At 40.4% G+C, this 23,564-nt stretch overlaps 1 protein-coding gene across 1 annotated transcript in view; it reads left to right on the top strand.

The window, feature by feature from the left end:
- LOC147435151 (ribosome biogenesis protein BOP1 homolog) overlaps window positions 1-5,772 on the top strand; it is a 62,055-nt gene extending 56,283 nt beyond the window's left edge. The window contains exons 3-16 of the mRNA XM_086488258.1: window positions 952-1,069; window positions 1,228-1,329; window positions 1,408-1,567; window positions 1,646-1,754; window positions 1,836-1,938; window positions 2,033-2,183; window positions 3,268-3,400; window positions 3,477-3,577; window positions 3,661-3,728; window positions 4,013-4,073; window positions 4,184-4,411; window positions 4,615-4,699; window positions 4,801-4,979; window positions 5,055-5,772. Coding sequence (XP_086344384.1) covers window positions 952-1,069; window positions 1,228-1,329; window positions 1,408-1,567; window positions 1,646-1,754; window positions 1,836-1,938; window positions 2,033-2,183; window positions 3,268-3,400; window positions 3,477-3,577; window positions 3,661-3,728; window positions 4,013-4,073; window positions 4,184-4,411; window positions 4,615-4,699; window positions 4,801-4,979; window positions 5,055-5,140 — 1,684 coding nt within the window. The 3' untranslated portion in view covers window positions 5,141-5,772. The remainder of the gene's footprint in view (window positions 1-951; window positions 1,070-1,227; window positions 1,330-1,407; window positions 1,568-1,645; window positions 1,755-1,835; window positions 1,939-2,032; window positions 2,184-3,267; window positions 3,401-3,476; window positions 3,578-3,660; window positions 3,729-4,012; window positions 4,074-4,183; window positions 4,412-4,614; window positions 4,700-4,800; window positions 4,980-5,054) is intronic.
- Window positions 5,773-23,564: the final 17,792 nt, after the last annotated feature.

Here is a 23,564-nt window from a genome sequence, read left to right as displayed (position 1 = left end):
TGTTGTGAAATGCATTGGTTTTAACTTAAAAGGTTTTATTGAGTTTTTGGGCAGGGTCAGACCAATTTTAAAATATGCCGGCCGCCCACTTAATAAGTGGGCAGCCACTTAGAAGATAAAGCAACAAAACCAACCAACGAATTCTCTCTGCCTATTTCGGGTAGAACAACGCAAAAAAAAAAAAGAATACTCTTAACGGGGGGGGGGACCAGCCCATCTTCTGGTCCCCAATACTGTGTCGATCTTCTCCCTTCTCTCACATTTGCAAAGTATTTTAATTTTCAGATTTTCAAGTGCTCGTGTACGCTCCCGTTTTGTGACAAAGGCTAACCCAAATATCCCTGACAATCCAGCTACGTCTATCTCCGAACTGTGGTTGCGGTAAATTGGCAACAGTGTCCACTAGACCACCACTCCCTGTGTCTGCCACGTGTCATTGCTGAGGCAAGAGTCCACCCAGTGTGAAGCGAAGACCAACTGTAATTGTCTGTCGAGTGCAAGTGACACTCTAGCCCTGCTACAAATGCAAAGCCGATCACAGCTTTTTAGTTATGTGAGTAGTTAATGCAAAATTAATTGCGATGTTAGCTATTTGATTATGTGCACGTGTGCAAAATTCTATTATATGATTTACAACTTTAATTCTTTTGCAACAACCCTCTTGACTTCTTTCTATTATTATGCTCTATATACAGAATTAGACTATAGTATCCAATAGTATGGAATAGGGGGGGGGAGAGAGGGGTGAAGGTTCTCATTGGGGGGGGGGGGGGGGGAGAGAGAATCATAGGGAGAAGATGGTGGGTGAATCCACAGCAAGGGGCCTAATTTCTAGACATGTCTGCCTAATGTTAATGTTTCAGGCATTTCTGGATAGAAACTACCTAACAGCTGACTCCTGAACCACTTCTGAGTCGCAATGAACTTTTTTGGGATTCTCATGACATGCAGGCGAAAAGTGTATGATGAGTACAATGATGAAGAGGTGGAGCTTACCAAGGAGGAGATTGACATGATTAAAAGGATACGAGATGGGAGAGTACCACATGCTGAAGTCAATCCATACGAGGTAATACAGATGTTGCTTTTTGGTTTTTGGCTGCTTTTTGCTGCCTTGCCTTTCTGTACATTATGCTCCTTGACATCAGAGCTGCTTATGGTTGGAGCTAGACCTTCTTTCCTAGTTGGTCGACTGTTTTGTACTGTAAACAAGTTTCTGAAATGCAGCCATATGTTGACTGGTTCAATTGGGAGGACAAAGGACATCCTCTCTCAAGTGCGCCTGAGCCCAAACGGCGGTTTATTCCCTCCAAATGGGAGGCTAAAAAGGTGAATTGTTGGGTATTAATTGGTCTGAATTTGCGGGTTTGTATTCTTTTATGGATTCACTCTCTCATGAACTTGCAGGTGGTAAAACTTGTACGAGCAATCAGGAATGGGTGGATCAAGCTGGATAAGCCCAAGGAAAAGCCGAAGTATTATCTCATGTGGGGAGATGATCTAAAGACTGCAGAGAAGACAGCAAATGGGCTTGCATATATTCCTGCACCCAGACCTAAGCTACCAGGTATTTTGGAATAAAATTAACTTAATGAGCAGAAATCAAAAGCCAGTTTTTTCCTACAATATGTTAAAATTGTGGCAGGCCATGAGGAGTCATATAATCCTCCTGTAGAATACATCCCCACTCAAGAAGAGGTGAATTCTTATGCGCTCATGTATGAAGAAGATAGGCCAAAATTTATTCCGAAAGGGTGAGAGTAAGTTTGACCTGATTTTACTTAAGGACAATATCAATGTTACTGGTTTGTTAAATTATTGTGCTCGTCGACCAGGTTTTCATCGTTGAGACAAGTACCTGCATATTCAGATTTCATCAAGGAACGATTTGAACGCTGCCTAGACCTTTACTTATGTCCTCGCAGTCGGAAGAAGCGTGTAATTTCTACCTTGTCTTTCATTGGTTTCTGGTTGCAGTGATTATTTTGATTTTTCCTAAGATAATTTATCAAGGTCTCTTTATTTGGAACAGATAAATATAGATCCGGAATCTTTAGTACCAAAGCTTCCAAAGCCCAAAGATTTACAGCCATTTCCGACTACTTGCTACCTGGAGTTTTTTGGCCATGCAGGCCCTGTATGTAGCATAGCTGTCGATCCTTCTGGCATGTGGTTGGCCTCAGGTAAAGTTGGCTTGTTTCTTACGTCGAGCAGTATTATAAGCTCTAGATTCACGACGACCATGGTCTTGTTTTAGCTTCTGTTGTTCAGCTACTTTAATTGTGGAACCTTGTTTGGTGGAGTGAGTTTGAGAAATGTTAAATTTTCTTACAATTGATTATGTTTTCTTGCTCTGTTCTGCCAGAATTCTGAAGGTATGTGGGCAGATTGTTTTTTATGTTACTTTGGAAGTAGCCTGATGCATAATATATAGATGTATGTAAGCAACAGTTTGCCGACTGCAAGACAGTACTCAGCCCAGGGTACGTTCTCAGAGGACTTTTTTATGTGCTAATACTGTTATCCGCGTGCGCCCATGTGGGTCTGCTGGTGCTTTGAATGGGCGCAGCCAGATAGATGCTGCTGAGCAACTCTACAAATGATGATATATTTTTCTGAATTCAGGATGTCTTAAAAGTAGTCCGATGCAGAGGTATGACTGATTTTTGACTCACAATAGTGGTTGCTTGTTCAATCATTATCAGGTGGCCGTGATTGTAGGCTTTACTTTTTATTATTTGAAGGAAGTAAGAATTTCAAACCGCCCTCAAATCTGGGAAATGAAAATTTTCATATCATGACCAGCAAAATCGTGCAAAGCTAGTGCAGGTATACTAGATTGACTACAGAAGGTCGAAAAGTCTGATTGCTTGTCACTTAACAACAATTGTTGATTGTTTATCTATCACACGGATTATTGCTGTAAGCAACCTAGTGGTCCCTTTCAAAGGTGTTTTTTGGGGTCACATGCTAATTCTGTTGTGCGCGCAGGTCCACGTGTGTGAACTTAATCCATTGAATAAGCTAAATTGCAGATGATTATCCAGAATGAAGTTGCTTGCTACTGTTTCTGTTTTGCCAAATTTTTAAGCAGTGTTTTCTTGAACATATAGCTTAATTGAAAGTATTCTTGTGCTTGGTTCAACATTGATTTTTTCTAATGAAAGTAGGTTCTATTGTCTCCCTTGATTCTGTATTTTCTGCAACTGTTTTCTATTAGTTTGTGATCAGACTTTTCTGAAGGTATTTATCGTTTCAATGGAATAGGCTCCAGTGACAAAACTGTCAGACTGTGGGAAGTGCAGACGGCACGCTGTTGCAGAGTATGGAGTATGACTGGGCCAGTAAGGCACATTGCATGGAATCCAAGAGCCGGACTAGGCATTCTAGCAATTGCCTTGTACTTTCTCTAGCCTAGTATATTTACGTCAATACTTTTTTGAGTTCCACATCAAGCTGATTTTGTGATCTTCTAGGCAGCAGGAGGTCTTACTACTAGATGCTGAGCTAGGCAGTAACACAGAAGAAGTTTCACAGTTGCTTAACATTAATGTTTCTTCGGTGACTGAACATGCTGGTCTGACCTCTAAATGGTGAAATCTCTAGCTCACAGGTTTTCCTTGCCTCAATTTTCATGTTTATTCTTGGCAAACTTTTCAGGAGATGGTTCATTAGTGAACTGGTTGAGACATGAGAAGCTGCAAGCACTACAGATAAAGCATAGTCAGGTGCATGGTGCTTCTCTATACCCTTTTTGATTGATTTGATGCTTCTTGTTAGCCTTTTGTTAATTTTACTTCGGGGGTCCTACAAATTCATCCAACCCTGCTGATGATTCAATGGAGGAACTTAGTGGGATTCTTTGGTGTAACTCTGAACTGAAGTAAAAGAGTCACATTAACGACTAGTTTGTCTTCTAGTAATAAGTAATTTAACTCATAGAGTTTTGTTTGAGTGTTTCTATTTTAAGCATATGCTGTGCCACATAACTAAATTAGTTTTATCAGTTTAGGAAGTTGTTTCTGTGACATGGCATCACAAGGGGGACTACTTCACATCAGTTGCGCCGGATGATATCCTTGGGCATGTACATTGTACATTCAGCCAGACATAAATTGTTCCAAAATTTTGTTGTTTGATTCTTGACATGAAAGTGATTGTGCAGCCCTTGACTTTTCTAAACCTAATACCAGAGCAGTGCTTGTGCACCAACTATCAAAGCAGCAAACACAGAACCCTTTCCGTAAGTTACAAGGTCGTGTGGTATCAGTCCTCTTCCATCCTGTTCGGCCGTTCCTCTTTGTTGCAACAAAGATGCATGTTCGTGTGTACAATCTTGCAAAGCAACAGCTATCCAAAAAACTCATGACAGGTCTTCATGAGATCACATCCATGGCTGTGCATCCCAAAGGTATTAAAAGTGAAGGGGCGAATAACTGCGTCAATTTATCTTTTATTTGGTTTGTTCTGCACACTTGTTTAGTATCCAGGACAGGAGACTTTGGTAAAATGTGGGTTTCTGGTGTATAGTACTGTTCGCCAGAAATGTTATCACAGGTGGCATGCATTAAATTGTGATTTTGAGTTCAACACTTACACATCTTGTAACAACAGGAGACAACATGATCATTGGGAGCCGGGAAGGAAAGCTGTGCTGGTTTGATATGGACCTATCAACAAAGCCGTACAAAACACTCAAGTTGGTCTTTTGTTTTCATTTAGCTTAGGCCTCTCTTGTCACCTTTAAAGTGATAACGCAAGGTTTTGGTATGAATGTCATTTGCGTTTTGTAAACTTTAGGAATCACCATGAAGATATTCAGGCAGTTGCGTTTCACGTTACGTACCCATTGTTTGCTTCCTGTGCTGATGACTCGACAGCTCATGTTTTCCATGGGATGGTGTACAATGATTTACTTCAAAATCCTCTAATCGTGCCCTTGAAGATCCTCCACGGGCATCAGAAAATAGATGGACAAGGTGAATTATCTTGGGCTTTCTCTTTTCTATAGAGCAATGCTGTTCTATCTTCTCCTAATTATGCCAGTGTAACAGGTATTCTAGATTGCCATTTTCATTCAAAACAGCCTTGGCTATTCACGGCAGGAGCAGATTCCATCATCAAGTTGTTCTGTAATTGAAGTGATCGAATCCTCACGAGGCAGAGCATCATTGTTACAGAAGTGGACATGTTTTGATGGTGCTCTTTGTGCGAGGCTACAGCCTCCATTTCTTACAGCAAAGGACTGAGAGCTGGGTGGAGGAGCGTCAAGGAGACAGATGCTGTAAGGGATCACTCAGGGTTCTGTTTCAGGGGCAAACACATACTGGCAGTGACGGACTCCTACAGCAAAACTAGTAAAGAAGAAAAATGTGGAGAGTACACATCTTTTGAGTTCAGAATTGCTTAGCTAGATGAGGCGCCAGAGGCAGCAGCGCTGGAGATGTGATGTTCTTAAGCATTTACAACACGAAAGTGGTAATGGTTTTCTAAAGATGATGAAATCCACCATCGTCCAAAGTTGAAATGTGAAGTCTTTTTATGTTGTAATCAAACTCAGTCTAGCTCCAGAACTTACAAGGGTTGATGTAACCAAAACCGTCATCCTTCTATGTTTACTTGGTGGCTGGTGCAGGTGCTGAGATTCTGAAGGCCATTTCTAATGACTAATGTTTAAGCTCTCCCTTAAAAGAGAGATTGTTATCCGTCTTTGTTAATACGCTGGACTGTCCAACCGGTCTTTTGCTTACTGTGGGGATCCCCCTTCCACTTCTTCTCCTCGTCATTTATTGTCATCTACATTGTCCACCATAATCTTTAACTTGTGAGTGTTTTAATGACTTCTATAAACAGCTACTAGCACAAAATCATGTCTCGTACAAGCGTCAAGGGTGGACTTGTTGGGATGTCCAATTTTGGAGGTGATGCATGCTTGCTTGACCAAATCCCTCAAGTGGCCCTGCCAAAAAGTCTGTGGTATCCATCTTATCTATTTCAAATCTGATGTTAAACTGTTGAAAGGAAAGATGAGAACTAGAAGTTATATGAGTGGTATTTACCTAAGAATGCCAAGCATTTTCACAGTCCCAAGTGACTTGAAAGACTTTTCCTTGCCAACACCATTCAAATTTTTCTTCCACTCAAACTTCTTCCTACTGGTCCCCAAAGAGTTCGTCTAACGGTAAGGCTTTGGCCTCTCAACCTACGGGTTGTGGGTTCAAATCCCCAACGGGTCACACTCTAGAGGGACACCTTGTGCTCACCTGGTGTTCATGTTACTAGGGCTCTTACCCTTGAACACTACAGTGCATCCTCCTCCTTGGGTGGGTCACCCGAGTAGGAGGTTCCTAGTTGGTTGCTACGAGTTCTCTCTGTCATTCCCAGCATGTGGTGCATCAATAAGGTGGCCATGGTGATTCCCACACGTGGCTCTTGTTCGATGGTACGCGGCCCTTGCCTTGAGGGCCCTTTGGTGTGTCGATAACCTTTCGGTTGGACCTGCAATATTTCGGAAAGGATTTTTACTGTCATTAGAATTGCAAAGGCCTTTTACGATTGGCAATGAGTGTCGCAATTGTGCTCCACTCAAGGTTACATGCTAAACTACTACATAGAGATTGTTGTGTCCCTTATTTTAAAGTGCGCAGTTTTGGGCTCATTCTCATCCTTTATAATGAGCTGATTGTGAACACTTTGGGCACCCAACGATTCTTGACAAGTTCCTATAAGATATAGAGGAAGAAATTTGTGTTCTCAAACAGAGAAGTTCCTCCTTGATATTGTTGGTGTTACTTTGTGCATTAACGTTAATATGGTTGGTCTTGTATGATAGAATGGTGGAAGATGTCTCCTTTCTCAAATGTAGTCAAAACACAACCTGACCAAGGTTAGATGGTACTTTGTGGATGTCTACAAATGCATTAAGTTCCTTGGAAGAGATTGTTTTTTCAGCCACTCACTCTCATCAGACATGATATGAGGGGTTTAAAGCTTGTATGCGAGAGTTACTTGTAGGGTTTGCTTTCTAGGAAGAATTTTTAATACCATTACTATCACCATAAATGTCAAGCAAAGATGTCCTGGATCATTTCTCGCCCTTGGGCTCTACATAAATGAGGTGGCATATTACATCCATAGTATAAGGGGCAATGAAGGTGAGAGATATTAAACATCGGTTCATATTATGCTTCGGGGATGAGACGTATTTAACATAGATACTTATTATGCTCTATGCTTATGATCGCATCTCAAATTCCAAGTTGGAGCAACACCTAGATGCACTAATGGTCTTATATGTAGCAAACACCTCATAAAGGATTCTAATAAAATTAATTTATAAACAATTTGATTCTATCTAGGTTCAAACATGAAATGGCTTGATTTTTGAGAGCGACTAGATAGAGGTATGTGCTACACATGAAGATTCTCTATGTTATAGGCCTCTAAGGCCCATGTCTCACTCGTGTTAGTAATATTAGTGGTATTTTAGTAGGTTTATTATGTTATGGTCCCATTTGGTTCTCTCAAATTTACAATGTGTAGGAGAAAACTTCCTTCATTGTAGCAGTCTTCTAAATACACAGCCACTGTGCTCTTACGACATGACACTTGGTATATATATATCTCACGCATTCTAAGAGACTGCATCCTGGATCGGAAGCACTCTATCACTTAGTGTGCTCTCCAAAGTGCATCAAAATCCCCATAAATTTCATCTCGGCATACATATCCACCAAAATATTGCCGTCGAGATCCATTATTGCCAACCAAGCACTGGCAACCACCACATTAGGCATACATAGCAACCACGGTAGTCCAATAATGGCTGTCAACAATCTGTCTGCAAAAATATGTCTGAAAGTTGATAACACCCAGGAGGCAGTATTTTGTATGAGTGTCCCCCTTTGGATGCGCAAAATCACAACATTGCTTAGGGCTAGCTACTTAGGATTAGCGGCTTAGGGCCTCCTAGGTCCATTTCAATTCGCTTAGGACTAGCCACTTACTAGACCTACCTGCTTAGGCTTAACCGCTTTTGGTTTAGCCACCCTATGTTGGGTTAAGTTTGGCCATTTTAATCCGCTTACAGTTAGCTGCTTAGGGCTAGCCACTTACTAGGGCTACTTGCTTAGTCTTAGCGGATTTTGGTATGGCCACTCTAAGTTGGGTTAAGTTTGGCCACTTTAGTCCGCTTGGAGCTACCTGCTTAGGGTTAGCTACTTAGGGTTAGGGGCTTTTGGTTTGCCCGCTAGGAGTTGACCTTGTAAAGGCGCTTAGGGTTGGTTGTGTAAAGGCACTTGGGATTGGCGATACTAAACCTGCATTAGTTTTCCCATTTCAGTTAGCTTAGGACTAGCTTCTTATGGCTAGCTTAGACCACTTAGGGCCTTTTCAATCTACTTAGTGCATGTTGCTTAGGGTTAGCGACTTAGGGCCGCTTAGGGCCATTTCAATCCGCTTAGGGCTAGATGCTTAGGGTTAGCAGCTTTTGGTTTGGCTGCTTACATTTGGCCACTCTAAATTGGGTTAAGTTTGACCATTTCAATTGGCTTAGGGATAGCCAGTTAGGGTTAGTGTCTCTTTGGTTTGGTTGCTAGGAGTTGACCTTGTAAAATCACGTAGGGTTGTCCATATAAAGGCACTTGGGGTTGACCGCTCTAAATTGGCTTAGGATCGCATTAGTTCGGCCATTTCAGTCCCCTTAGGACTAACCAGTTGGAGTTAGTAACTTATGTTTTGGACATTTCAATCCGCTTAGGGCTAGGGGCATAGAGTTAAGGGCATTTGGTTTGGCCGCTAAGAGTTGGTTAGGTAAAGCTATTAGAGTTGGCCATGTAAAGGCTCTTAGGGTTGGTCTTTTACGGTTGGCGGCTTTTGCTTTGGCCACTCTAAATTGTCTTAGTGTTAGCGGATTTTGATTTGACCAATCTAAATTGACTTGGGGTCGCATTAGTTTGACCATTTCAATTTTCTTAGGGCTGGCGGCTTTTGGTTGGTTTTTGCTACTAGGAGTTTTATGTTAGATTGTTAGGGCTAGAGTGTTAGGGTTTTCCCACTACATGCATTGTCATGTATTCATGGGTGTGTATGCATGTCGCACCCACGAATATAGACAGTGATCCATAAAGATGAGATAAACATCTCTATGGTCCCAGTCTCCATGAATTTCTAACCGAGGTGTACAAGGATCGGGCATGGTTAGAAAATGTGAGGTGGTTTACACTGTGCCAATGTAGAAGTTATAAAGGGATAGCTTTTTTCTTAAACGAAAAATATATCTTTTTTAATTTTCATTTAACTTATTCAATTGAATAGGTTTAATCACTTTGGATTCAATTTGATGAAAAGAAATCATACTAGAGTGATACCTACTAATTAGCGGAGAGACTTTTTAAAAACACCAATTTATTACCTAACCCATGGAAATGACTTTTAGTTTAGTCTCTCTATACCGAATTAATGTTAGCGCATTATGGTTTGGCCGTTTTAAATTTGCTTAGGGTCGCATTAGTGTGACCATTTCAATCCGCTTAGGGCTAGCCACTTAGGTTTAGTAGCTCATACTTTGGCCACTAATAGTTGGGGAAACACACCCAACACACAACACAAGGCCTCTCTATAGCTCAAGGCATTCACAACACCACTATCCTCTCAAAAAACACTTTCAAAAGACACAATTCCATTGGTAGACCAGCATTCACATACACACCCATGCACATGCATGCTTGTCACGAACAAATCACACCACACACTCGCACTCATTGAGATCTGCTACCATACACATTTCACAACTCATTTCGAACGACACACCGTTACCGTACACAATGCCTCTTCCTCACTTACATTATGCACACCAAAATGGCTCGGGGGCACCTTGCTCACACATGCCCAAACAAAAGAATTAGAGAAGGGGCTGGGGGAAAATGACACTCAAGAAATGGCTATGGAAGCTCAATCATACTTCAAAACACCATAAATACCTCATCTGCAAAAAATAGCGGACCCATCTCGTGGTCGGGCAAAAGAAAAATCAAACTGACACTCCTTAGTCTTTGCAAGCACACACCTTTGCAGAAGAAGCCCATCACAAATCTCACCCTCACTCACTTGACTCTTTGTAGGTTGCAATGCCTCAAGATCCTGGAAAAAGGGCATTAAAAATGATACAAAGATGTCTTTTATAAGGGTGCCACACTCATTTTTGGAATGGACCCTCTAATTGGTCCATCTGGAATCTTTGTTTGGCAATTTTGGAAGGGGGGACACCGCCCTTTTCTTGCTCTCTCTCCATCTGCTCTCTTGTGTGGGGGGGTGCGGTGCACCAACAACATCGCTAGTGTCCCTTGGCATTTGGAAATCTTCACTTCATTTTTACTCTCTCAATTGCTTAATTATCCTTTGGATGACCCTCTTTGACTTTCTTCTGTCCACTTTGGACCCACCTCCAAGCTTGATCTCTTGATTCAACTCACCTCCTCGGAACTCCTCTCTCTTGCTCATCTCGAGACTCACCCCCTCCCCTTTCCACTAGCAACCTCGCTAGTTTGGGCGGGGGGGGGGGGGGGGGGGGGCTTTTCTTTCCTTACTTAAAAAAAATTGGGGCTCTTTTGGGCGTTTGAACAACTCTTATGAGCTTGCCATGTCAGCACCATTGAATGTTGTTTTCCAAACCCTGCCAATGATGGCTGATGTCTTGCACCATCGTAAACCCAATGCTTCCCGAATGCGTGCGAGTAGTAGCGCCAGAGGCACCCCACCATAGCTCGTGGGGAGAGAGCTCTCTCTCCCTCTCCTCTCCTTGTGCTTCATCAAAGGGCCATGGTGTGCTATATATTTGATGAGATTTATTTACATGTGCCCCACGTGTCAACTCCTAGGGTGTCCACTCTTTGAACCCTCCAAAACCTTTCATAAAATGTATTAAAAAAATCCTTTTTGAGAGCCCTGCTTTAATCTTCTCCAATTCCTTGCTCAAGAATCCAGTGCTCAAGACACGACATCTGAGTGAAATCCCTCCTTCTTGATTTCAAACTCCCCTATCCTTATCGCATTTTGATGTTACCGTAGCACCCGAACTTTGCAAAATATCAATTGTGCACACTCGGAAACTGCTACAAGCTTCTACCTGCTATATCTTATCGCTTGAGATCTCGATCGATGAGCCGCTAAATCCTATCAATTGGACACAATCCACACTACTTCTTGGAACTCTGGTAAGGTGAAAAAAATACCATATGGCACATCTACCAAGGCGGTCAAACTGGCACAAAACTTACCTTCGTGAAAACTTCCACTGGCCATAACTTTCATCTTTGAACTCTAATTGATGATCCAAAAAGACCGACATGCTCTACAACTTAAGCACTTTGTATCTATCCACTGACATCAGTTTTGACCATTTGTCTCTACTTGCGCCATCCGTTGGGGATCTTGAAAGTCTTCCATCTTTGGACCACTATATATTTCACACCGTAGCTTTGTTTGAGGAGCCATCTGGACCGGCTTATAAAGTATCCCAAAGGCCATATCCCAAGGCATGATTCCCACAATTTGGAAACTTGTACCTAGCATACCAATTGGCCCATTTTGTACCTTTTTGGCCTAAGAAACCACCTTAGACATACACTTCAACATGTACCTGAAACATACAACATAAAATTCATGCATGTCCTAATGATTGTGTAATCTTTCAAAATGAGTATGAATATTTGGAATAATTTTCCAAATGTGGATCAAATAGGTATAGAGAGGATACACAAGGAAAATTTGTCCCTGCAAAGATTCTACGACACTTTTCAATCATTCCAAGAATAGAGCATGTTCAAGTACAAATCTATAGTAGCTTTGACAACATGACATCAAAATACAAGATCCACAAATAATGTGATACAGGTGGCTACTGATTCTCTTACATGGAAGCACATAGAAGGAAGATGGCCTACATTTAAAACGGAACCTCATTGTGTCTGTTTCGATTTAGCAATGGATGGATTAAACCCATTTGGATTACGGACTTCCTCATGGAGCACATGGAATGTTTTGTTGGTGAACTACGATCTTACACCATGGTTAATTGTCAAGAAGGGCCATCTGCTACCATCACTCATTGTCTTAGGGAAGTACAAATCAAAGAACATGGAAATTTATCTGGCACCATTTTGGTGGATTGATTGAAAGGGTGCCCACTTGGCCAGACACATAGCTAGATACCACAATTGTACGCTGTTATTTTTTTGAGCTATTGTAGTGATACCCTGTGTAAATCTTTTTTTCAGAGTAGCAAGTCAATCCCCTGAGTTGTAATTCTATCATGACATTTGTAAAAGTCCATGTGAATTGCCTTCTGGCCATTCAGAAAACCCTAGGTATAAAAGCCAATAACCTTAATGTGAAAGGAGGCTTATCTTTGGAAGAAGAAACAGATCTATTGTACGTACGTTCAAGTGATTACAAAGCTCAAACTTCTTATCAACTTTTCTAATGATTTGGCAATCCGTTTTCAATTCCAAAAATTGCATTGTGTCGATCTTTCCTTGCTCTTCCATTCATGTGTAAGGATTGTCTTTTTTTTTTTGAGGCTTGCAATTACGCGTTGTTGAGCGCATTTTAGACACCCCGTTTTTTGTAAATTTGTACATATGGACATGATGCTTGATGTCAAAAGGGTGTGTGGATTTTTTTGGGGATTTTTTATCTTTCTTGAGCAAACACATGTACATGTAGGGCAAGTCACTACTAGTATAGCGCCAGCTGTCGGGTTACTTCAAGTGCCCACTAGTGAGTTTTTTGAAGTAAGATTTGTATATAACTAAAAATTATGTAAAAACCTAAAATAGTTTAGTCAAAGTTCATAAATTTGCATGTTTTAGTTCATTGTGCCTCCTTGATGGTTTCTGATGTAGTTTTTGCCCTTGCCTTGCCTTCTCTGCGTGTAGTCATATTGGGATAGCTCTCTGTTCGTGTCAATTTTGCATGTAGCAACGTTTACAATCAATTTTGATCATATTCATCTTTTTTTCCAATCCTTTTCTAAGCTTTCTGTCAAGATTAAAAGTGCACAAATTGAGTTGTGCTCTTCAAGTTACGACTTGTTCTCTGCACGGTTATGGCTATGGGAGTCTAGTGGCAAATTATGTGTAGACAGATTGAGAGGGCATGCATCTATGAATTGTGGATTGGATGTTGAATTTGTGGACTTGAGATGTTCAATTATGAAGGGGGAGGACCTTTTCTTTATATTCATTGGTCGGTGTGTGCTGTAAATCCTTGCTTTGACAAGGTTTTGCTCCTATGTGGCTATGGTCCTTAGGGTGGGCGTGTGCTTGTAAATTCCCAAGGGAGCATAGGCCCTTTGGTTGGGGTTTTCTAAGAGTGGTTTTGGTATAATTTTTTGTGCTCAGGTTGAAGTTTTAATGCTCGTGGGCTATATAGCTATAGAGGTGTCCCACGTTTTCTTTTGCCCAACAGTGTTTTGGTGCCTGCCACCGAGGAATCGCTTCAAGCTACCTTCAATTTACAGGTTTTGGAAGACATGGCGTTTAATTTTTTGGACTTTAGTGGGAAATCAAATGAAATTTCCAAAGGGTTCATTGAGCAAATGGAGTTTTCTTGCCTTCTTGCTGACAAGCAGGACCCAACATTGGTGTTGCAAATCTTCTACTTCTATTTGAAGTAGAAGTAGAGAATGCTAGAGAATTGTTGGAAGGCTACAAAAAGGAGCTACAATCAGCCCAACCTACTCAAGTTATGACTTATGAAATGGTAATACATGCTTTTCTTACACACTTTCAACAGATGGAAGACCCACAAAAGGTATGACAGTCTATTCAAGGTTGGTACAGGGTGTAGGCCATACCATAGGATACTTTATGAAGGCATTCAATGCATTATGGAAAAATTGGTGTACATCTTTAGGGGATGGAATTCCTCTAGCCATGTTGAAGAAGGATACGTTTCTTGCAAGCTTGAGGAGTAGGCTACGCTTAAAGGTGAAGCTTAAGCAACCAAGGACCTTTGAGGAGGTAGTTGAAATTGCAAACAATGAAGAGTGGAAAACAGAGCGCTTTCATCAACTTAGAATCAATGTCGAGTCAAAGGTTGAAATGAAAGCTATAGAGCAACCAAGGGTCCTCATCAGGCAGCCTGATTATGATCAACAAGCTTCTCATGATGTGAATGCTTTTCACAAGGAGATGCAAGAGGTTGTAGGTCGTATGAAGAATCTTAGTGTGCATATGATGGGAGGTGGAATAGGTCAAATCTATGGATATGGATGTGGCTATGGAAGCAATGAGGGGTTTACAGGTGGTAGAGGAAGAGGCATGACTGGAAGAGGGGATATGTTTCAATGTTATAATTGTGGTGAATGGGGTCACAAAAGCCCTCGTTGTGACAATCTAAAGAGAATGGCTGGTGATATGTTTCCTCTTTCTTTAAAAATTTCTTCTTGAGCTCAAGATTATGGTATTGAGATTAAAGGGGAAGCAGGGCCAAGTGGTTTGACAACAACTGAAGAGGAGGGAAAAACAAAGGTGGTACTAATAATCCGTTTGGAGAAGAATGAGGATGATTTGGGAGCTATGGTCATGCCTATAGGTAAGAGGGTTACAAGGGATCATGACATGAGTGATGCCAGTCCCAACCATAAAAGAGGGAAATAGGTTGAAACAGGTACATGCAAAGAGAAGAAGAAGAGAAAGCCTAAGCAACATTACAATGCATCCGACTTTCCTTTGGGAGAAGGGCAACCAAATTATAGTTTAAGGGTTTATTTTGTGAGTAGAAAATCTGATGTTACCTTTGGGAAGCTCATGGAGATGTATCCTAATTAAAAGAGGCAATGGAAGTATGTAGTCAACCCCATGAAGAAGGAGCCTACAAGGGGGTCTATGACAGTCTTGTCTTTGAATGAGCTACCTGAGATATGCCCTACTATGGATGCATGGCATAAGAGGAAGTGCATTAGAGAGGATTATATTGATGGAGGTGCACATGTATGTGTTATTACTCAAGCTTGTATATCAAAGTTGAGACTCAACATGGTGAAAAATTCAGGTTTTTTGCATAAACCTTGCCAACCAATCAAGGGTGAAGTGATTAGGAGTTATAAAGGACTTGGAGGTGGATGCATTTGATGTTAAAGTGCTGGTCAATTTTCATGTTATGCCCACGGGTATTAGTGCTTTCCCTCTCATCCTTGAAAGATGGTTACAGGAAACCAAAGTTGTACAGGATTGGGGACATGGTACCGTCACTCTCTACAATAGAAGGGGTGATAAGAAGATGTTTGAAATGTTTAGAAAGAAATATTTGGATGCTGATTTTGATGAGAAAAGTGATGAAGAAGAGTACTCAAGTGAAGAAGAAGGCAACGGGGATGATGGGAGTGAGGTGGAAGATAGCAGTGATAGTGATCATCTAGATGTTTCCTCCTTGTTTCTTGAAGAAGAGCATGGTGAGAAACAAATATTTCTTGGCCTTATGGAAAATGAGGATATCTATGGTCGTTATGAGAAAATTGACGATCTGATGCAACCCAAACTTCAACCTAATGTCAAATAGGAGCTGGTACAAGGTATGCTATCTCCCGACTTGACTAGTCACGAGAAGGGTGAGTACCTACATATGATACAACAATTTCCCAATTTATTCATCACTTCTTATGAGAAAATTAGAGGCTTCAAAGGGGAGTAAATCCACATTCCAATCAAGGAAGGATCTCAACCCGTATGCCAAAAGCTAAGGAGAATGGGACATGTACAATTTAATGCTTTAATGGAAGAGGTAGACAATCTTCTCAAAGTAGGTTTTATATGTCCTATGAGTACTGCAAAATGGGTGAGTACTGTTGCTGTCACACCCAATAATGATGGGAAGTGGAGGATTTGTGTTGATTTTAAGCCTCTAAATGCATCTATGAAGACAGATCCATACCCTCTTACTTTCATAGATAACATACTTGATTCCATTGCAGGGCATGAGAGGTATAGTGTATGTGATGGACGCTTTGAATATTTTCAGCTCACCTCGGCTTCAAAAGATCAAAATAAGGTGTTCTCTCCCTTTCTTGGCAAGTTTGTGAAGGATCCTATTGATGAATTTTGTGTTTATAGCTCTGGAAAGGATCATTGTGCAAAGCTTGGGATGGCATTGAAGCAATATGGTGAAAGTGGAGGTCAACTCAACCCAAAGAAGTGTCATCTTGCTCAACCAAGAGTGAAGTTTTTGGGGCATATGATCTCTGAGAATGTGATTGAAGTGGATCTCGACAAAGTGAAGGCTTTGTGGCTTCTCCCATCACCTAAGGATACAAAGAAACTTTCCACTTTTATTCAAAAGATGAATTACATGTAAAGGTTATTCCTTTGTCATCTCAACTTCTTTATCCTCTACAACAAGTAGCAAGGTTGGATCCTTTACAATGGACAAATAAATGTGAAGAGGTTTTCCAAAGTATCAAAGAGGTTTTGATTTCTCTTCCTACTATGCAAGCTCCTAATTGGGATAAGGAGTTTTATGTGAATCCATCATTAGGTGAGGATGCTATTGGAGCTATGCTTCTTCAATGAGGTAACAACTGCCACTACATGAAGCCTATCTATCATGCTAGTAGGGTGAAGCTAGAGGTGGAAAGAGGCTATATAGAAGTGAAACTCATCATGGTGAGTGTGATTTATAGATGTAGAAGGTTTAGGCACTACCTTCTCCCCAAACCATTCACGTTTCTCACTAGCTACACTCTTCTACCTCAATTGGTGAATAGCCCTACTTTGTCAAAGAGGATCATGAAGTGGATTGTGGAGCTATAGGAATTCCAATTCTCTTTTCTTGTTGAGGAGAGTGCAAGGGTGACATTGGATGATTTGCTTACTTATAAGGAGATCCCTCTTCTTCTTAAGGAGGACATGATAAAGAAGCAACACATGGAATCTCCTGACATAGACAATGCCTATCTATTGTTTTTTGATGGCTCTTACAGGAAAGCACATGGTGAATCTTCAAGAGGTGTTGTAATTTATGATCCTCAAGGTGCTTTGGTAACTAAAAGGATTTTAAAGCTTACGACACAAAGCAACAATGAAGTTGAGTATGCTACTTTGGAGAAAGGGCTCAACCTTTGCCTTCAGCTTGGCATCCATCATGTGAGGGTGAGAGGTGATGCCCTTTTGATGGTCAATCAAGTACTTGGGGTGTGGAAAAGTAAGAATCCAAGGCTGAAAAATATGTGTTTTCAAGTGAAGAATGTGCTTAAGCGTTTTGAAGCTTGGAGTTTAAGGCATGTGGAGAGGCCTCAAAATGAAGAAGCACATGGTGCAAAACAAGCTTCAATTGTCCAATTGTCTGTAATAAGGGATGATTCTTTTCTTTATTTTGTAAGGGAAGCTTTGGAGAGGGAATAATATTTTCTACAAATAGACATTCTTCCATCAGAGTTGGAGAAATCAAAGAAATATGCCTTCCTTCGTCCTGCCGAAAGGTATGAGTTACTTGGTGATGCCTTGTATATGAAAGGGGTTGATCTTGTGATGAGAAAGGTGCATTAGAAAGAGGAAATTTACAGAATTTTAGATGAGAATCATGAGTGTTCTTGTGGTGGTCACTTTATTTCAAAAATCACTTTGCATAAAGTCTTGCACAGGAAGGGTATGTGTGACCGAGCATTCAACATGATGTTCATCATGGATGCAAGTCTTGTAAAGAGTGTCAAAGTATGGAAAATAGGGTTCTCAAACCAGAAATTAGAGGCACCATTGTGGCTTATGATGTGTTTGAAAAGTGGGGTATTGATGCAATAGGTCCTCTACCTATGACAACTAGAGGCAAATGTTACATACTTACTGTTGTTGACTATCTATCTAGGTGGGCCGAAGCCAAAGCCGTTAAACAAATCACGAGTAAACATGTTTTCCAATTTTTATATGAAGATTTTTGCTGCAAATTTGGCATGCGATTGGAGTTACTTTTTGACAAGGGTTCAAGTTTCAGGGGAGAGCTGGTGGATTATCTATGTGAGAAGCTTCATTTGCATCGCATGTTTACTACTCTATAGTATCCCCAATACAATGGAATGAATGAGAGGTTTAATGGAGAACTAATAAGGATGATTACAAAGATGACAAGAAAAAATATGAAGATTTGGGATTTAGAGCTACCTTGTGCTCTATGGGATTAGAGGACTGCCATCAAATCAGGTACTGGTTTCTCTCCCTTCCATCTAGTTTTTGGCAAAGAGGCATTACTTTCTGTTGAGGTGGAGATACCAGCTTTGAAGTTGATGCTAAATCTTGAAAAAGAGCCTAATGATGCACTAAAGGAGAGGCTTCTATATTTACAATGTATACAATTAGATAGGTTATTGGCGGCTATTGAGCATTATGAACAGGTATTGAAGAACAATCAAGCAAAGTCAACTGAAAAGGTGAAGGACAAAGACATCAAGAAGGGTGACATGGTGCTTCGTTACAATAGTTATTATGATAGAACTTAAAAAAAAAAGTTTCAAATCAAGTGGAAAGGTCCCTTCTTGGTCTTAAACAGGTTTCTAAATGGCACATATAAGCTTGCTGACTTGGATGGTACCCCACAAAAAGCACGTGTCAATGGCTACAAGTTGAAGAAGTATATTGCAAGGTTGATGACTGTAATTGAGGATGAGCCTTTTTTTGAGGCATTTTCTAATCATGTGGATAATAATGAAGGTGAAATGAAGACTCCCTCATATGGTTTACATGATCTCTTTTTTGCTATTGATCATGAATGATCTAGTAGGCTCGAGTGTGGCAAATTATGTTGGGCGCATTTTCGACACCACATTTTTTGTATGGACATGATTTCGATGTCAAAAGGGTGTGTGGATTTCTTTTTGGGGTTTTTTAATCTTGCTTTAGCAAGCACATGTACATGCATGGACGGCAAGTCACTAGTATAGCGCCAAATGTCAGGTTACAACAAGTGCTCGTTAGTGAGGTTTTTGAAGTGAGACTTGTATATAACTATAAATTATGTAAAAACTTAAACGTTCAGCCAAAGTTCTGAAATTTACAAGTTTTAGCTTGTTGTGTCTCCTTGATGGTTTCTGATGCATTTTTTGCCCTCGCCTTTCGTTCTCTGCATGTAGTCATATCAGGACAGCTCTCTATTCGTGTCAATTTTGCATGTAGCAGCGGGAAGAATCAACTTTGATAATCTTAGATTTCTTGCCAGTCATTTTTCAAGCTTTATCTCAAGCTTTAAAGTGCCCCAATTGGAGTCGTTCTCTTCAAGTTACGATAGTTCTCTATAGGGTTGTAACTATGGCAGTCTAGTGGCAAATTCTGTGCAGACAGATTGGGAGGGCATGCATCTATGAATTGTGGAGTGGTTGTTGAATTTGTGGGTTTATGATGTTCAATTGTGAAAGGTGAGGACCTTGTCTTCATATGCATTGGTCGGCGTGTGCTATAAATATGTGTTTTGATAGGGTTTTGCTCTTATGTGCTATGGTCCTTTGGGTGGGCGTGTGCTTGCAAATTCCCAAGGAAGCATAAGTCTTTTGGTTGGGGTTTGCTAAGAGTGGTTTTGGTATACTTTTTAGTGCTGAGGTTGAAGTTTTAATGTTCTTGGGCTATAAAGCTATAGAGATGTCCCACATTTTATTTTGCCCAACAACGTTAATGAGCCTAATCTTCAAATTTGAGTGCTAAAATCACTATTTTTTGATGTTTTGACCATAGCAGAGTGCTCCTAGACCATAGGGCGACCTTTTTGAATAGTCATGTAGTAGTTTTCAAGACGTTGATCATGATGGATGGTGATCTTTGTACCTTTTTGAAGACTTTGTAGGATAGTGCCCCTAGGTATCTTAAACCTTCTAAATTTTTTTGTTGCATTTCGACTTTGTTTGAGTGCCAAAATGACGTGACGACCTAGAGCGGTGAGAAAGGACATATGCAAATTTTCTAATCATTGAGTGGTGTTGAGTTGTTGTGTTTTCTTGTTAGGTTCACTTCTTGAGGACTAATAACCTCAAAGAGTATCTGAGTCACTTCCCTGAGTATTGAAATTATATTATTGCTAGATAGTTATGCTACAAATGTCCATTGTAGTGACCCGCTAACATTGGTGCTGTTGTGGGGGAATGATCCTTAGATGGTGAGTGACCTAGTACATTCTTTTTGAAGATTTGTCTCTCCATTCCATTTACACTTTAGCAGTGAAGTAGCTAGACACAAGGTTTAGTGTTTCATAAAGTTTGGAAGTTGGGGACTTGCTAGATCTATTCTCGAGAGGTAAAGAGAGCTATGAGTGAGATAGCCAAAAGCATTTTGTTCTTCAATTTTCTTATTACTTTCACAGTGTTGTATCGTTTTTCATTTTGACTTTATTTTCTATCGTTTTGTTTGTTTTTGTTTCATGTTTCATTTTAGTACTTAGGAGTAGGGTAAGTAGAAACTACAACCATCAAATTTGGACTGAAAGATCAGGACAAAAAGGGTGAAAACCATATTTTGGCTGAAAACACCATAACTCTGAAATTTTAAAATTTTTGATGATGGAGACTTGAAAACCAATCCAAGATCAAAAATTTGTTGATCAAGGACATTAGTAGAATTTGTAGAAGCAATCTGGAAACTTTGGTAATTTGGAAACTTTGGTAATCTGGAAACTTTGGTCGGATTTTGTGGAGAAACATGGATCGCTATCCATGTACCTCAAGGACCTTTTTTGCAAGAAGCTTGTCAGTGACACTCTATTGGTGGGACATTGGTTTGAGATTTTTTTTTTGGAAAGAAAAAGTCAAAAATCACATCATACTTGGCTAACAGGAAAAAAACAGCAAAAACAATGATATTAGACACAAACTTGGGTATATTTTGAGATTTTGTGATCCAAATTTAAAAAAAATTTATGCATGAGTATCTACAGAGTGCATGCATACTGCTATCCAAATTTCATGTACAGATGTGGTCAAACATGGATCACAATCCATGTATCCCTTGCATTTGGAGCTGAGATTTGACAACCGGGTAGCTGATACCATTTGGATTAACTTTTCCAAAAGGCACACCACCTATAAAGTGCATGCAACACAACATAGATCAACATAATGTCAATCGAGGACACAAATGACATGATAGACGCAGGAAGGCAATTCTTTATCTTGTCAGGCTAAGACCATCCCACACATACAACACTCTGGAAGGCCAACTAAGCCACAATCAGGAATCTCACTACTCTCAACTACACCACCCAACCCACATACACACAAACATAAGGAAACTCAACAAACCATACCAGAATTATACGAATCTTAAGAAACACCATCCTCTCAGTAGGATACACATGTCCGAAAGTCTCTACACTCAAAATCCTCCCCCCAAATGCATCTGCGAGAAACGCAAATGAAGACAGAGCAGAATTTTGAAAGTGCTCAAAACTGAAATCTATGAGTACCTATGCGTAGCTTATGTTGCCATAATTATAACGACTACTTGCATGTAAAAAATAGACAACGTTTGATACACTTCTGGCCACAAAATAGCTCGTAGATGGGTCAATGCGCTAGGGGCTTCTACTCTCGTTACCTATGTGCTTTCATCCTAGCCTTTCTTGCTTTCTAGCTATTTTGTTTGCTCTTGGGTTTTTGACTAGGTGCGTGAGTCTTTGGTTCACCCATCTCGAGACTTGCATCAATTTCCATTTTCTCTGCCTCTAGGTTCTTTACAGCTGCCTTTTGAGCTTGCACTCTCGTAACTACTTGAATTGGCACGAAGTTTCTTTTTCGAGCTACTAGGTAGCTGAACAATTCTTGAGACATTCGTTGTGATCTTTATGACTCAATTTGGGTTGTTTTGGAAGGCATTTACTTGAGTGATCTGCATCTAAGGACATTGTTTGGTCAAGTGGTTATCACATCCTTTGTGACAATCTCTACATATTTGAAGAGCTTCTTCTTGCAATTCCTCTTGACTGTATATAGACTCTGACCTAACTAAGGCTCTATTCACAATGAACCGCAATGTCCTTTCGTCCATATCATATCTTCTTTCATTAGCTCAAACCGTAGGAGATAGAGGTTATACTAGCCTCACCACTCCATATGTTTATTTCATCCTCCATCTCTTCAAAGGGAAGTACCCGCTTTGGTGGTTATAATACATTGTAGTTGGTACTAGCACTTGTTTATTTGATTCTTCCATCATCATTGTGTATCTCATATTGAGATGGTTCGGGGTGGGAAACAAGACAGGAAACCTGTAAACACCCTTCAAGGCTCTTGTGCTGCTCAATTGGGGTTGGGACAACCACAAACAAGAGAAATGACAACAAACCCATAGCCAACAACAAGTGAAGGAGAACCACCTAGGTAGAGAGCGAACTAGGACGTAAAAGAGAGGAATCCTTGAGCAATACACGAGAGAAGGAAGCGTATACTAATACCAATATCAATGATACAAATACACACACCAAATACCTAGAGAGAGAGAGAGAGAGAGAGAGAGAGAGAGAGAGAGAGAGAGAGAGAGAGAGAGAGAGAGAGAGAGAGAGAGAGAGAGAGAGAGAGTTTTTACAAGAATTTAGCTTTAATTTTAATGATCAATGTGAGTGTATAAATAGCTTGGAGGAGAGTCAAGAGACACAATTAAGTTCGATGATGTTGCAATCTACACATTATCTTAGGGTTATGGAAACCCTCTCACCATACAGATAATGTTTTCCCAAGCAACAAAAACAAGCACAAGAGCTCTTGGGTCACATACAAGCAAATACTACAAAAGAATCTCAAAATAAAAATGCATCGGGCCTTAAACCAAACGAGATGAGGTTGCCAAATGCGAATTGGAGAAACTCAACAGAGTTTTGAACTGCGGTTGCACGGGGGTTGCACCCAAATAATTGATTCAATTGATGTGCAAGAGTATGTACGACTTTGATTGGAAGTTATGAATCACTCACTCCCTTGCAATGCTACAACTAGCTCAAAGAAGATTTCCTATACACCACAAGTAATGGTATATAAAGAGCTCACTCTCTCTACATCTAAGATGGAGAATGGTATGCTCAATGTAGTGAGCAATAGTGTAGAGATCATGCCATTTACAAAGGGAAAAGGGCTCTCTTTATAGGTGAGGAGAGCACTTATTGGGATTATCTCCTGATCAACATTTACCTAGAAAACCATGTTTATGAAAAGTTTTATATGTTCTTATGAGAGTGGGGCTCTCTTGTCTCTTGAGTCACTTGGATGTGGGCTCAAGAGGAGAGAATTATTGAGGTGAAACAGAGAAGATTGTTGAGAGGTGAGTGATTTTTGTGTGAGGTTGCCTACTCCAAGGTAGAGTAGAGTGGGTGCAATTTACAAGAAAGGTTTAGCACTTAGTGTTAGTAATCACTAAAAAAAAGTTAGTAATATAATTAAAATGGGTAGAATGACTTAAAGGGCTGAGGAAAGAGGGGTGAATGAGATGGATTAACTGTTGAGATATCTTGGACTCACCCGTGCGTAGATTCTCAAAAGTGATCGTTGATCTTCTTCATCTTCTTCTCTTCACGTCACCGCCATAGTTGAACACCTCCAAGGATAT

Source organism: Adiantum capillus-veneris, chromosome 18 (genome assembly GCF_014529385.1).
Source record: "Adiantum capillus-veneris isolate H3 chromosome 18, ASM1452938v2, whole genome shotgun sequence".
NCBI classification, from domain to species: Eukaryota; Viridiplantae; Streptophyta; class Polypodiopsida; order Polypodiales; family Pteridaceae; genus Adiantum; species Adiantum capillus-veneris.
Note: the sequence above shows the minus strand (reverse complement) of the source record. Positions and strands in the feature narration are given on the sequence as shown.